Genomic DNA, 15,059 nt, shown 5'->3' with positions numbered 1-15,059 from the left:
CCCACATCGGACGTCCATGATGTTTTGTGTGGTGAATATGAAATGTACAGTCTATTGATGCCCCGAATTTTAATCTAAACCGTTTTGACCCAAGTAAAAAGAAGAAACTCGCCTGCTATTAATACAATCTAACCACTTTGCCTAAATGCAACACGAACCCTGCGTGGTTTAATCCACCTTGGGCTGCTTGTTGTTGACTTCCGCCCGCTTCACTGCCTGGATGAGCCCGATGCCAGCAACCGCACTCGCGCCGTCGTCGGCCTGGGTGCTCCAGAAGGATTCGTGGCCCATGACGCGGATCGACTTGCGGCGCTCGCGCTCGGCGACGGAGAGCATCAGCCCGGACTGCCTGTTGGCCTCGAGCTCCTCGAGGTGCTTGACGCGCGTGGCGTAGCGTTGCTGCCGCTGCTTGCGGATCTGCTCGGAGCCGATGCGCTGCAGCACGAATTTGACGACGGCGCGCAGGCCGAGGAAGATGTGCTCGCTGATGAAGATGGTGATGGGCAGCGCCCACCACGCGCCGCGGCCGATGGTGTTGGCGCCGAAGAGGTGCACGATGGCGCCGGTGGAGATGGAGCCGGCCCATGTGAGGACATCGAGAGAGTTGATCCACGGCCCGATTCCGTCGGTGCGGACGGGCGCGGGGCGCTGGAACTCGTTGCAGATCTTGAGGAAGTCGGTGCGCAGCTCGATGACGTTGTTGACGAGGAAGCCGATGGGGATGAGAGGCCAGACGGGGGAGAAGAGGGAGAGGTAGCCGAACTGGAGGACGATCTCGGCGATGTCATCCTGGACGTTGTACTTGTCGAGGGTGGCCTGGTTGCGGGCGGTGCGGAGGAAGCGGGCCTCTTCCGGGTCGTCCTTGACGATGGAGAGGAGCATGGCGTCCTTGGAGTGGGCGCGCTTGTAGTCGCGGTAGAGGCCCTGGGCCTTGTGCTTGAGGACAGGCATGACGTTCTCGTCGAAGAAGCCCGAGATCTGACCAGTGACGACGAGGGCGATGACCTCGTCGCGGAGACGGTCCGAGTCGACGTGGAAGGTGAGGTCGTCGTCCATGTACTTCTGGCCGATGGCGCCGAGGAAGGACTTCGTCATGCCCTCGAGCCACGGGACGACGTCATCGCCAAAGGGGACGTAGATGAAGGCGGTGATGAGAATGGGGAGGTAGTTGGTGATGATGTTGAGGACAAAGATCTTTTGCGTCAAGGACATCTCGTGGTAGTCGGCGGTGCGGTGGTTCTCGTACTTTGTGAGGATGGTGGCGACTTCCTCGAGACCGCTGCTGATGTACGGCAGTGCGATGGCCAGCAGGCAGGTGGGGACGTATTCCTAGTGATGTGTTAGCCCAGGTGTGTGATTGATTGACGATAGCAGCTTACCATCAGGTTCTTGTACGGCCCGTCATATCCTTCTGATATGAGGACCTCGATGGCGAAGACGAGGATGATGATGGTGCCGAGGGCAACGGCAGAGAACAGAATGAAAGGAATCTGGAGGAGCTGGCGAGTCACCTGCTTCCATTTGGGGAAGTAGTGCTTCTGTTGGCCGGTCTCGTCGATGATGATCTTCTCGTACTTGAATTGAGGACGGTTAACCTTGACCTTGCCGATGCCCTGGACGTTCCAGCGTATGCCGAGGTCGACCTCCTGGATCTTCCAGTACTCGAGGAAGACTGTGCACCAGACACACGTCGCGATGGCGTAGGTCAGAGAGTACTTGTCGAGATACATCCACGCAATGACACCGGTGATGGCGGGGAATGAAAGGAAAACGAGATAGGTCTGAATAAAAGCAAAGTAGAAGGCGACCTGGAGAGGGTTAGCTGATAACCAGAACGGCACCGAATAGGGCATACCTTTGATCCCCAGAGGTCGCGAATGGAGTCGAGGTCGTCCATGGTCAGGAACAGACGCTTGCTGAGATGCTTCAGCAAGGACTCGTTCGTCTCCTCGTTGTGAAGCGGAAAGATGGACTTGACATTCTTCCATTGTCCCGTCTCAGGGGTGATGCCAGCACCGCCAAGAGACTTGGGCCAGTTGACGAGATGGTAGACCGAGAGGATGTCCTCGGCCTCATACGCGCCGTCGACGACGGTGGTGTTGTTGCCGCCGGGGTGGTCGGGGACGATGCCGTAGAGCCAGTCCTTCACTCTGCAAACAAGGGTCAGCTGGCCGGGCGGGGTCCTCTGGCAGAACGTGGAAGGCGGTCTGACCTCGACTTGTAGACCGTGTTCCCGAGAAGCTCACGCGGGGCCTTGACGAAGATGAGAAGCGTCTGCTCATAGCCGGCTCTCACCTCGGTCTGCAGACCGGCATGCTCTAGGTCGTTGAGGAGGGTGGTGAGCTCCTTGACAGCCGTCTCGGAGTCTGCGGTTGGGTCAGTCGATTTCGCTTCACCACAGATATCTAGCACAAAGAGACTCACCGATCTCGCTGAAGTCGTAGGCTACAACGTACTTGTCGTTGTAGCTCTGCGGCTTGCGGGGCATGCGGTGAATGGGGTCCGTCATCACCCTGGCTAGCTTATCCATGATGCCCATCTTCCCTCCACGTGAACCGCGACAGCGGCGCGGGAGAAGGCGTGATTATGTAGTGCGCGGGGCAGGCGGCAATGGGAAGAGTCGGCACGGCCGATGTGATGTGCGTGTGGTGACCAGACCCACGGATTGGGGCCGCCCTGAAAATGGCAATTAAAACAGGTCGACGTCGACGTCGGAAGAATGAACCGGAGGGGGAAAGGAAGAATGGAGCTCTGCGGCGGCGGCGGCGGCGGGACCCCAGTTGAGGTGTGACCCAGCACGATGGCACCGTCCGAAGATCTGGAAGGGTGGTATGGTGTCACTGTCACAGTCCAGCGTGTGTGTGTGTGGTGGTGGAAGTATGTGTTTGGTTACAAAGGCCGAGGCTCTGACTCCTACTCCTGGGTGACGGTCAGCCAGAACAGACCAGCGGCAGCAAGGCGGAAAGAACAGATTGTTGGCGAGATTGAAACCTCAGCCGCCTGGGGGAAACAGTGCGGAAGCAGGCTGGAAAGGGAGAAGGCGGAAAAAACTACAGAATTGTGGCCCTGGCTCTCCCCTGAGCTGGAACATCGGCAGCCAATGCGCGCCGCCGCGATGGTCTTTTGCCGGGGTCAGGTCGCTTGTGTGTCGCTCACCAAGAGCTGAACGCGTCAGCGGACTCCACACGCCCAGAGTTTCCGCTGCCGCAGAGCCGCGCACAAGGCTTAGCTCGCCAGAAGAAGCGTAGCCTTTCTTGGGGTCGAAATTGGGAGCTGTGGCTATCCCGATGAGGCTTGCCTGCTGACCCTGATATTGAATTGAAATGATTGAGAACAGTCGAAAGAAACCTGGGGTAAGGCGACAAGACGCGAACAAGACGCGCTGAGCCGAGACACTGTCCAGCCGGGAACCCGGCAAGCGAAACTGTTGTCGACTCGATAACTACCCCGACTCTGGCATCGTCACGACAAACAGCGTTAGGGCTGAGTGATCGCAATCAAGGATAGGCCACGAGATTGGGGCTGGTGCCGTGTTAGCCATGATGGGACGATTGTGATGGGACGGCCGGCACCCGAAGACACCGCTTGGCGACAATCGCTCGCGCCTATTTTTAGCGTGAGAGTGCTGACTCAGCTGGGGAGTGCGGGGCAGTGCATGTGACATCACCCTGGCCTCAGCTCGCAGACACCGTCACCTACACCGAGGCTAGCATGCTTCACCGAGGCTACTCACCGAGACGTGGCAGTGGCCATTTACATCTTCCTGCCACTGGCTCCAGCTCAGAGGCGATTTCGTCTACTTCACTCCGAACTTTTACTAGCTACCAATAATGATGGAGATGGGACTGCATGTTATATGAAACCGCGTTACTGCCCGAAGCTTGACGTCTACCTCTGCTAATTTCAACAGCCCAAGTCCCTTGCTCGACGTCCCGTGCTCAAAATCCATACCCACCAACAACCAACACAACCCCCACGGATCTCAGATGTTGCAATCCTCAGTCTGTTCCCGAGCTTTCCTGGCAGAAAGCACTCTCGACCTCGATTCCAGGCACTCCGCGAAGCAATTCCATGTCCAAACCGTCCCTCACCAACCATCGCCCATGGACATGCATGGCTTCTCCCCATTGCCAAACATACTCAGTGTGCTCTTCCAATTTCAGGCCATAATATATCTCGTCGATAGCTTCTCCTAGAGTTGACGGCGCCTCGAGACAGTCGCAATCCGGCAGCTTCACGTCCTTATGTTCCTTGAAGGCTGGCTTCAGAAGCGGTCTCAAGGACTTGCACTTGGCAGGCTCGCGGGGGTGACGATCCAAGGAGAAATCGTACAAGGCCTTCTGCCGCAAAGCTGGGACGAACAGGTAGATATCCGTGAGTAAGGGGAACAGTCGACACATATTCCCGAGAAGCAGGCGCCAGCGGGCAACGTGTTCCAGATGGGTGAGGAAACGTTGCTGGCCTGGGTGGAACGCCGACCACGGGATTGCAAGTCTTCGAATCTGGCGGAGGACTTCTTTGTTCCCGACTTTGCTCCAATTGTCATCAATACCGTAGCGGTGTGTTTTGAAGCGAGACAAAATAACGATGTCGTGGCGGAAGTCAAACCATACTGGACCAGAAGTCATGTTGTGGGGATTGAGTGGAAGGCATGTGAATTTTGAACGTCGCAGAGCTACCTGACGAGAGGTGTGGCACACAGAAAGCATGGCTGGGGGAATAGCTTCCTGTTGTGCTCCCGGAAAGACGAGAAGGCGATTGTAGAGTGTCCCTCTGTACCATGAGTGCTGATTGAATAGTGGCCCTGTTTTATCGTAATTCTCGAGCTGTCCATCGATGACCTGCCGCTTCGGCTTTGATGGCTGATCAAAGACCGCCTCCCAGATGAGCAACTGCAGCTCGTATGGGAACTTCGAAAATTGGGGGAAGGACACCTCCATGGTGTTGTTGACGATGAGGTGACGATAAACGTTGTGACGCGTCTATTCTAGATCAGTGAATGCGCAGGGAAGAGCTGAAAGAAATTTCTCACCCGATGGGCTGTTATGCAGGTGGCCGAATCTGTTCAAATTGTCCGAGTTCGCAGGTGCAGAGGTGAGCCTATGAGGTGGCGAGAATGTGAGACACCGTTGACAAGGGAAAAGCGGATGGCTCTTGTGGTATTGCGGATTCGACACTCATAAAAAAGTGAAAGGTTGATGGGAAGACTGAGGTTTTCTCACAAAAGAAAAGTGAGAGGTGGAAAGGAAGACTGGGTTTTGCTGAGGTGCAGCTCAAAGAAATGGGCAAGAGCAGACTTTTCTAGTTGGGTGAAGTAAGGTGAGGTAGGTAAATACTGATCTCCTGCCTTCTGAGGCAGTCGCGCCGGCCTCAACCTCCTTCCTTGATTCCACCTGCCTCGCCAGAACATCATCATTATTAGCGCCGACTATTCTGATACTTCGGCCCGTCCAGGAAGAGCGTCCCATATCAAATCATCTTGCGAACCTCTGGTAATATCTATCCTCCCCACATATGGTTACTTCTTCCGTTCTAAATGCAACTACTTCCTCAGAGCTGCAATCCAGATCGATAGACTTCACCATCAATGACAACTTTGGCTGGTCCCAAGAGACTCCAACTACCTTTGTAGGCGTCTGCGGAGTCGAATTACACGTCCGTCTTGAACGAGTAGTTGAGTCGGCTTCAGGACTCAGTGAATGCAGTTAGGGATGAATGATTGGATATGCAAGTCGGAACTACACATTGCCATGCCTACACAATGACTGTTTTCAGCTGAAGTTGATTAGCTATGGATCCACGAAAATAAATTCTTTGTTGCCGACAATGTTCAGTCATCGTCTTTTCATACGAGATGGCAGTTGTTCAGCACTGCATCCCTTGAAAACCATTGACCTATGGGAAATGAGCTATAAATACTTGTATTTATGTATGTGCATGTGAAGACTGTCAAGTTGAGAGAAGATTTTGGAAATGATACATGCTGTGCTGTGCGGGGGACACTTGCGCAGCGGCACACGTCTATATCTGAACGATACGAACAGTTCGCATATCGAAAGTGCGTTACTAACCAATAACCCAGGTTATCATCCTCACTGCAAATATAGACTCCAAACGGCAACCTTCAACAGCAGTTGTCGGCGCTGCGATTAGACCCGAGCAAGTGAGCGGCTCATGGCTCCCGCGCACCTCCTCCGCGGTAGTTACACCGTTAGACATCACCGTCAACGATTTCGACCCCGTTCAACACATCTCACTAGCGACGAGATCTAAGCGCTCAGAAAATTCAGTGGATTATCCGCCGTTTAGATAAGCTTTCGGACATAACGCCGGTTGTGCTCCGCGTCAACTGTGCGGCGGAATGTGCCGATGTCCGTAGCTCTTACATGGCGGCGCCTAACTTACTCATCAGGCTAGTGATGCAGATCCAAAACTGAAGTCGACATTGTATTACTTGCTAAGTCGACGGCTTTCATCGGCGCCGAGAGGGCCGAGCGGTTGTCATATCGTCATGGTAGGATGCCGCCGCATCTCGCGCGCTCGGCACCATGGACCTCCGTGAGGTGCTATCAATCAAGACTATTCTAATAAATCTGACAAGACCACCTTTCTTTTAAGGTTGGTAATCGGCATCAAATCCAATGTTTTCTCACCTCACATCGTCAACAACAATTACCAAACTGGATGAAATCCGAAATTCTGCATTTATCACGAACAGACATCATCATCCAAATACCAAGAAGTCGGGGCGCGAACTCTCACACCCACCAGAATGCCAAAAAGCACAAGAAACATCTCAAAAGAGACCATCACCGCCCTCTCCGACGCGCCCACACCTCCCCCGGGCAAGATCCTCCAAATCTGCTCCGGAAAAGTCAAAACCCTCGTCGCCGAACCGTCCGGCATCTTCAAACAAGTCCAACAAGGCAGCGTTTTCGTCAACGAGCACGGCATAGGCAACGACGAGCACGCCTACCCCATCCACTGGAGCCCCGACCGCGCCCTGCACCAGTATGCCTCGGAACACTACGCCTCCTGGCGGTGCGAGGACGCCTGCCCCAAGCCGGAGCTATTCGACTACGGCGCCTTCGGGGAGAACATTGTTGGCACCAACATGAACGAGGAGAACGTCTGCGTCGGCGACGTCTACCGCATCGGCAAGGATGTTGTGGTGGAAGTGAGCGAGCCGCGCAGCCCATGCTATAAGCTGAACCTGCGCTTCGAATGGGGTAGGGCGCTGAAGCGCGTGAGTCGCACGGCGCGAACGGGGTGGAATATGAGAGTCATGACGGCAGGGTACATATGCGCGGGCGATGAGATCCAACTTGTGAAGCGGCCTCATCCGCGGTGGTCGATTCTCAACATCAAGTGCGTGATCCAGGGGAAGAGTGTGGCGCTGCCTTTGGTGGCGGAGCTGTGCAACTTGGACGTGGTGACGAGCATGGTCCGGGACTTTGCGCAGAACCGCTTGCAGTCGACGCCGAAGAGGTACGAAGTCGTGGACATCAAGCCCGTCACGTCGCGCGTCAAGCAGTTCACCTTTCAGCTCCGGGAGCCTTTCATAATCAACGAGCCCGCGTTTAGAGAGTTTGCGTTTGCGCAGATTGAGTTTGGCATGGGCGAGGAGAGGTATTCGCGTTCATACTCGATTGTGTCGGGCGACTTGAACCGGTTTTCGCTTGGTGTGGCTCACGACGATCATTCCAGGGGCGGATCGAGGTATCTTCACACGAAGCTCAAGGTCGGGGATATGACTACCATGGCCCCTGGCGGGGTTCCGAAAGCCGTGGAGGACGAGCAGAAATGCATCAAGGATGGGTTGGTTGAAAAACGACTCGTTATTATTGGGGGAATTGGCGTCACGGCCTTTCTCCCCAAGATTGTCGAGTGGGAGAAGAAGAACATTGACTACAACGTACATTACGCAACACGAAGCCGCGACGAGGCTGCTTTTCTGGACCGCTTTCCCGACGAAAAGATCACACTCTATGCCAAAACCGAAGGCAAGCGCCTGGACTTGAACAACCTGATCCAGGGTCCTGACAAAGACGGGAAGCACACCACGAGAATCTACTGCTGCGGACCAGAGGGACTGATGAACGCCGCGCAGAGACGAGCCGAAGGCCTGGGATACCCAGAACACATGCTTCACTTTGAGAGCTTCGGAGCGGACTCCGCGGGGACGAAGGGCGAGCCGTTCACCGTCGAAGTGAACGAGCTCGAGTCACGACGGAAGGAGACGTTGGACGTGCCCTCCGACAAGACGCTTTTGACGGTGTTACGGGAGGCAGGGTTTGACATGACCTTTTTCTGCGAAATGGGCGGCTGCGGTGCTTGCAAGGTGACTGTGTGCGATGGCAAGGTCGACCACAGAGGCACGGCGCTCTATCCCAAAGAGAAGAAAGACAACATGCTCAGCTGTGTTAGTCGTGGAAGTGGGCACATCAAGATAGAGTTAGATTGAGCTGAAATATACGCTTTCCTGAATTCATGTCTTCTCCGTTGCTGTCAGCGTCAATTGAAATGATGCTTAGATCAGAAGCGGCCTAGTCTGTGAAGAGTCACGTATTGAGTGGGACAAACCCCAGCTCTCATTCTTGGTGCTATTATCGCGATGAGTCAATCCTCATGCATTGAGCCGCTGCAAGGCGAGCTAGGGAGATCAGCGGCCCGTCTCACCAGCATGATCTCCAAAACCGCTATAAAAAGCGAATGAGAACGCCTGGCAACCGAGGATCAATCAACTCCAATTCAACACCACAATTAATTGCCCCTCTTCTACTTGAAGCTTATCAACCCATCCAACCACTATGAGAACCGTTGAAGAGTTCAAGATTGATCAATGGAGTACGTTAATACCACATATCTCATGAGCATCTGACAGCTAACCGAACACAGACCGTAAACATGCGGTAGGTGCAGTTTTTCCATCCCCTGCATGCACAGTATCTGACCCTTTCTAGTCCGGCAGCTTGTACGGCTTACATGGTAAGAGCCTTTCCCCTTCATTCTACCTCGACCCATACTTACGACCAAGGCTCGTTCACTGCGGCCCCTTCCATCAACGAGCTGAAGAAGCTTTCCACCAATCCCGACCTCGAGATTCTAAACCCAGACCTGAAGCTTAGCTATGGAAACCACGACGGCAAAGACAAGCTGCGCGACAGCATCGCCGCTCTCCACTCCTCAGGGGACAAGAAGCTGACCCGCGACAATGTTGTCATCACGCCCGGCTCCATCATGGCCAACTACATGCTTCTGGAAACCATCTGCGGCCCAGGCGACCACGTTGTCTGCCAGTACCCGACTTACGGACAACTCTACCTGATTCCTAAGCTGAACGGCGTGGAAGTCAGTCTCTGGAAGATGGATGACAGCAACGCATGGCTCCCGCGCATCGAGGAGCTGGAGCAGTTGATCCGGCCCAACACGAAAGCTATCATCTTGAAGTGCGATCCCTCGGCTCTGGGAGCATTCCTCACCTTTGCATACATCTCGATCTAACTTGATCATCAGTAATCCAAACAACCCGACCGGCGCCGTCCTCGACAAAGAAACCCTCCTCCGCGTCATCGACATCGCAAAGAAGGCCGACATCACCGTCTTCAGCGACGAAGTCTTCTCCCCACTGTTCTTCACTGATGCGAAGCCCCCCTCGATCGTATCCCTCGGCTACGCCAACACCGTCGCCACCGGCTCTCTCTCCAAGGCCTTCGCCCTCCCCGGCATCCGCCTCGGCTGGATCATCACGGAGAACGCCGAGCTCGTCAAGGCCATCAACATGAAGCGCGCCTACACCACCATCGCCGTGTCGCAGATCGACGGCGGCATTGCGTCCTTTGCCCTTGACCCAGCTGTCACGCCTGCACTCATGGAGCGAAATATCCAGCTGTGCCGCGAGGGGCTGGACCTGATTGAAGGGCTGGTGAAGCGAAACCCGGAGCGCGTGAAGTGGGTTAAGCCCCAGGGCGCAGGCACAGCGTTCATTCAGGTGCTCGATGGGAAGGGCGCGCCGGTTGACGATGTCGACTTTTGCGCGAAGCTGGCGGAGACCGAGAGTGTTTGTCTTATTCCCGGGGGATTCTGCTTTGGCGAGGGCGCCGAGGGTGACTTCAAGGGTTACATGAGGATCATTCTTGGAGACCCCGAGCTGCTGCGACAGGGACTCCCGGCGCTGGAGCGCTTCATCCGCAGCTACCCGTAGACTGGACCTCGCTGTTCATCCATAGCCCCATCCGTAGATGTCGAGAACTTGACATATGAGTCACAATCGAATAATCCATGAATCGACAGAAAACACCGAGCATGTAAGCGACGCCCTTCTCGATGTCATTGACAGATTCTGCCGCGGGTGACCGCCTCGACGCGGTCTCACGCCACGCCGCCCTCGTCGATGCGGGGATGGCTTGGCGATCAGAGTCTCATCTCACACTCACCTCATCAAACCACTCCAATCAACTGACTCAGCATTCATGTCGGAATGGGTGCCAAAACACATGAAGACCAGACGCCTGGGGGAAATGGTACGCCAACCCGTCCAAACATCACCACCATGACTGCTAACTCAGAACAGACGGCCCGCTCTCGTCCAGCCCCTCTTCAACCGGCGGCGAGCCCCGCGGCGCGCACCTCTCGCGCGATGGCGACGGCAGCCTCGGGGATGGCGGCGATGATGACGACGACGACGATGAGGCGACCGCCGTAATCGGCTCCACCGACAACGGCAAGAAGAAGCGAAAGCGAAAGCCTAAGAAGAAGAACAAGAAGAAGGCCGCTGCGACCGTCCAGTCGTCGCCGCCTCGCGTCCCGCTAAGCGAGCTGTTCACCGCGGGAGAGTATCCGGCTGGCGAGTTCCTCAACTACGAGCAGGACTTCACCACGTCTCGCACGACGGCCGAGGAGCTGCGGTACCTTAACCGGTACCATCTCGACGATCCGACGCTGCTGAGCGATTACCGCAAAGCCGCGGAAGTTCATCGGCAAGTGCGGTACTGGGTCCAGGATACCGTGAAGCCCGGACAAACGCTCACTGAGATTGCGAACGGGATTGAGGATGGCGTCAGGGCTCTTCTCGGGAACCAGGCCATCGAACCGGGAGATGGGCTGAAGGCTGGAATGGGATTCCCGACCGGCCTTTCTGTCAACTCGTGCGTGGCGCATTATACGCCTAATCCGGGCCAGCAGGACATCGTCCTCAAGCATGAGGATGTGATGAAAGTCGATTACGGCGTCCATGTCAGTGGTTGGATCGTCGACAGCGCATTCACGATGTCCTTCGACCCCGTATACGACGATCTCCTAGCCGCCGTCAAAGACGCGACGAACACGGGTATCAGAGTAAGCGACACCTGCCACCCAAGACTGCGCCGGGCGCCCCACTAACAGCAACAGACCGCCGGCATCGATGTCCGCATCTGCGACGTCTCCGCCGCGATCCAAGAGACCATGGAATCCTACGAAGTCACCATCGCCGGCAAGACCTACCCCATCAAGCCCGTGCGCAACATCTGCGCCCACGACATCAAGCACTACCGCATCCACGGCTCCAAACCGATCCCCTTCATCAAGAATGACGACGAGACCAAGATGGAGGAGGGCGAGATCTTCGCCATCGAGACCTTCGGCTCGACCGGCCGCGGCAAGACGTCCGACGACGTCGGCGTGTACGGGTATGGGCTCCGCGACGACGCGCCGAAGCACGTCAACCTGCCCTTTGCGAGCGCGAACAAGCTGTACAAGGTCATTCGCGAGCAGTTCGGCACACTGGTGTTCTGTCGGCGGTACCTGGAGAGGCTTGGCGTGGAGAGGTACTTGGCTGGGCTGAACTGCCTTGTCAAGGAGGGGATCTTGGAGTCTTATCCGCCGTTGGTGGATATCAAGGGGTCGTACTCTGCGCAGTTTGAGCACACGATCCTGCTGAGGGAGGAGAGGAAGGAGGTCATCAGTCGTGGAACTGATTACTGATCGAGCGTTGTCGTGCGACGACCAGGGGAACGGAGATTGCGCGATGTGGTTTTACACACGACTTTAACCCTACCCATGCGGCTAGATTCAACATCACCGTCCTGAATTTTCTTCTTACATCTTCAACAGTCGCTGCAGAGGCTCAACCCACCTGCTTTTACCTTCGTCGGCCCCACCAGTCTAGATTTTCTGCTGCAATACAGTCATTACCGAGCCTTCATTCATATTCAGAGAGAACATCATGCCTTCAGGTTACACATCGCCCTCGCATGTTGAGAAAACATCCAAACGGTTTTGACTCCGATATGCCGTTCATCGGAACTTGGCAAACCCGATCTACCCACTACACTCTGTGGCAGACCCATGCAAAACCAACAGCCGAATGTCCAAACACAGGACAGCACATCAATCTGACATGCGTGCGGTTTTGCGTAGCTGTTCGTCCAACTGGCATTGGCTGGCGGGGCCGCAAGAAATCGCGCTAAGTCGGCTGAGAGTCGCGTTCACTAATCACAAATCCCGTTGCCCAGGACCGCAGGACACCAACATCACCTTCGCTATTACAGCAAATCCATTTGAAAAGGATAAGTGAGATCGTTTTTCATCAAAAACTAACAGAGTACCATATCTTCGTTGCATACCTTTCCTTTGAGCGTTCATCTGTAAGCAAAGCAGTCCGTCCCAACACCAGGCCGTCCTGCCAACGTCCACACCACCCATGGATCACTATTCAGACCTCTCGCACAGATCACTAATCATACCTTTCCAACGCTGCACGCTCATAGGCCGAGGGTGGCTTTCTGGATCAGGCTCAGATGTGATTACCAACTGAATCCATCTCAAAGTCCAAGGGAGAACCATTCTCATTTTTAAGCTTCTCCGATGGCAGGTAGCCTGGGATGTGCTCCATCGCGCAATCCGGCCAGATGTAAGCTCATGCCATCTGAAGTCCGAAAAGTCTAATCAATAGTACGGATTTCGCCCAAGTCAACCGCCGATATCAACCCACGGCGCTGGGTTTTACGTGGTTAAATCAACGTGTGTTCCCCGAAAGCTGGTGGCAGAGGAGCAGCAAGCAATACCCTCGAATTCCCTCTACTCATTTTAATTCGTACCTAATCGTTGTTATTCTTCCCTGGCCATGGCTATAGCCAGCAATCCACCAACACAACCTTCTCCGGGACTTGAGCCCCCGTCAGAGGACATCGAGAAGCAATCCGGAAACGACACAACCTCCCTCGAAGATGGCACCCAAGCCCAGCAGCCACTCGCCTGGGACGACCCCCGAGAGAAGCGAAACCCCCAGAACTGGAGCCATCTCGTCAAAGTCCTCCACACCATGATCCCATGCTTCCTAGCATTCGAGATGTACGTTGCCCTCCCTCCACCCCCCTTCACCAAGCAGACCATCAACTTAAACCACCCCAAACAGCACCTTCTCAACCTCAATAACAGTCCCCGCCACCGCCCAAATAATGACCGAATTCTCCGTCTCCCGAACCCGTTCCCTCCTCCCCCTAACCCTGTACACCCTCGGCATCGCCGTCGGCCCCGTCTTCATCGCCCCCTTCTCCGAGGTCTTCGGCCGCAAGTGGATCTACTTCAGCACCTGCACCTTCCTCCTCGCCTTCCTCGGCGGCGCCTCCGCCGTGCGCTCCTTCTCCGGCCTGCTCGCCTGCCGTTTCCTTGCCGGCACCCTCGGCTCGGCCGGCATCGCCGTCGGCGCCGGCACAATCGCGGACATCTGGGGTCTCGGCGGCGGCGCGGGGGCCTCGCTTCTGTTTATTCTGGGTCCGTTCCTGGGGCCCACGTTGGGCCCGCTGGCGGGCGCGTATGTGCTGCAGGACCGCGGGGGCGATTGGCGGTGGACGCAGTATGTCCTGCTCATGGTGGGCGCGCCGATTTGGGTGGCCTCGTTGCTGATGCGGGAGACGTCCAAGGCGTGGATTCTGAGGAGGGAGATGGGGGAGCATCAGGATATTACGCTGGCTCGGTTGGGGACACTTGCGAAGGGGGCGGTGATGCGTCCGACGAAGATGCTGTTCACTGAGATCATCGTGTCCTCGCTTGCGATCTACTCGGCGTTTGCGTACGCAATGATCTTCAGCTACTTCGCTAGCTGTTCCTACATCCTCCAAAAACTTTACGGCTTCGACCTGCAAGAGGTTGGCCTGAGTTTCATCAGCATCATTATCGGGTACATACTTGCGACTGTCATGTACGGAGTGTTTGATGCGAGGTTCAGGGGACCGGCGCTCAAGGCGGGAACAGCGACGCCGGAGCAGAGGCTGTACGCGGCGCTTGTGGGAAGTGTTCTGCTGCCTGTCGGATTATTCTGGTAAGCCACCCTATAGTGAGCCACGATTTGAGAATGCTGACGCAGGTTTTAGGTATGCTTGGGAAGCACACGCTGGTGGGAATTGGGCTGCGTTGGTAGCAGCCGGGATCCCGTTTGGCATGGGAGCATTCTCGCTCTTCGTACGTACCCATCAAGTTTCATCAGACCTCGTTCCTAACATGATCCAGCTTTCTGTCATCACCTACATGGTCGACTTTTACGGTGCTAAGGCGGCTGCGTCAGGTAAGCATCCCAAATTACGCTTCTTGATTCACACTCGCTAATCCCCAAACAGCATTGGCCGCCAACGGCATCCTTCGCTACATTCTCGGCGCAGTATTTCCCTTATTCACTATTCAAATGTATGAGAAGCTAGGCGTCCACTGGGCCGGCAGCGTCTTCGCCTTCCTGTCTCTGCCACTACTCCCCATCCCTTGGTTGTTGCTCAAGTACGGACCGAGCTTGAGGCAGCGAAGCAAATTTGTCTCGAGCAACCCTTGAGTAGGAAGAAGCATGGGTATGATTTTAAAGGTCACCACTTTCATCCCTGCATTTAATGGACACAACGCGATATCAGGTAGCTTCAAATCTAGACATCTGAGACGTGTAATTTCCGTCATTCAAAACATTGCTGTTTTGTTTCTTCCATCCCACATAAGGGGCACGAGCCCAGTCTGCGCATCTAAACGTGATTCACAGAGTAAAGCCCGTTGATTTCAAGTTGCGGATCCGGACAAGGTAGATGGCGAAGCTGATT

The 15,059-nt window shown here is 55.3% G+C and overlaps 6 protein-coding genes across 6 annotated transcripts; 4 read left to right on the top strand and 2 right to left on the bottom strand.

The window, feature by feature from the left end:
- Nucleotides 1-168: 168 nt before the first annotated feature.
- GCG54_00007521 (Anoctamin-10) lies at nucleotides 169-2,530 on the bottom strand (the record flags this gene model as incomplete). Its single annotated transcript, XM_045407502.1, has 5 exons — nucleotides 169-1,329; nucleotides 1,380-1,808; nucleotides 1,856-2,150; nucleotides 2,213-2,366; nucleotides 2,425-2,530. The coding sequence occupies 5 exons, from the start codon at nucleotides 2,528-2,530 to the stop codon at nucleotides 169-171; spliced, it is 2,145 nt and encodes a 714-aa protein (XP_045266947.1).
- Nucleotides 2,531-3,998: 1,468 nt separating this feature from the next.
- Nucleotides 3,999-4,940, bottom strand: GCG54_00007520 (uncharacterized protein; the record flags this gene model as incomplete). Its single annotated transcript, XM_045407501.1, has 1 exon — nucleotides 3,999-4,940. One exon carries the CDS (start codon nucleotides 4,938-4,940, stop codon nucleotides 3,999-4,001), a length of 942 nt encoding a protein of 313 aa, XP_045266946.1.
- A 1,832-nt stretch (nucleotides 4,941-6,772) lies between these two features.
- Nucleotides 6,773-8,464, top strand: GCG54_00007519 (Phthalate dioxygenase reductase; the record flags this gene model as incomplete). Its single annotated transcript, XM_045407500.1, has 1 exon — nucleotides 6,773-8,464. One exon carries the CDS (start codon nucleotides 6,773-6,775, stop codon nucleotides 8,462-8,464), a length of 1,692 nt encoding a protein of 563 aa, XP_045266945.1.
- A 346-nt stretch (nucleotides 8,465-8,810) lies between these two features.
- GCG54_00007518 (Aspartate aminotransferase) lies at nucleotides 8,811-10,204 on the top strand (the record flags this gene model as incomplete). The annotated part of the gene is made up of 3 exons (XM_045407499.1): nucleotides 8,811-8,847; nucleotides 9,038-9,449; nucleotides 9,517-10,204. 3 exons carry the CDS (start codon nucleotides 8,811-8,813, stop codon nucleotides 10,202-10,204), a joined length of 1,137 nt encoding a protein of 378 aa, XP_045266944.1.
- Nucleotides 10,205-10,480: 276 nt separating this feature from the next.
- GCG54_00007517 (Methionine aminopeptidase 2-1) lies at nucleotides 10,481-11,964 on the top strand (the record flags this gene model as incomplete). The annotated part of the gene is made up of 3 exons (XM_045407498.1): nucleotides 10,481-10,523; nucleotides 10,574-11,337; nucleotides 11,392-11,964. 3 exons carry the CDS (start codon nucleotides 10,481-10,483, stop codon nucleotides 11,962-11,964), a joined length of 1,380 nt encoding a protein of 459 aa, XP_045266943.1.
- A 1,141-nt stretch (nucleotides 11,965-13,105) lies between these two features.
- GCG54_00007516 (Polyamine transporter 4) lies at nucleotides 13,106-14,803 on the top strand (the record flags this gene model as incomplete). The annotated part of the gene is made up of 5 exons (XM_045407497.1): nucleotides 13,106-13,332; nucleotides 13,397-14,302; nucleotides 14,355-14,442; nucleotides 14,491-14,545; nucleotides 14,598-14,803. 5 exons carry the CDS (start codon nucleotides 13,106-13,108, stop codon nucleotides 14,801-14,803), a joined length of 1,482 nt encoding a protein of 493 aa, XP_045266942.1.
- Between the last annotated feature and the right edge of the window lie 256 nt (nucleotides 14,804-15,059).

The sequence above is a fragment of the Colletotrichum gloeosporioides genome (assembly GCF_011800055.1).
Source record: "Colletotrichum gloeosporioides strain Lc1 chromosome Unknown consensus_27, whole genome shotgun sequence".
In the NCBI taxonomy this organism is placed as follows: Eukaryota; Fungi; Ascomycota; class Sordariomycetes; order Glomerellales; family Glomerellaceae; genus Colletotrichum; species Colletotrichum gloeosporioides.
The sequence above is the reverse complement of the archived record's forward strand: the minus strand, read 5'-3'. Positions and strand labels throughout refer to the sequence as shown.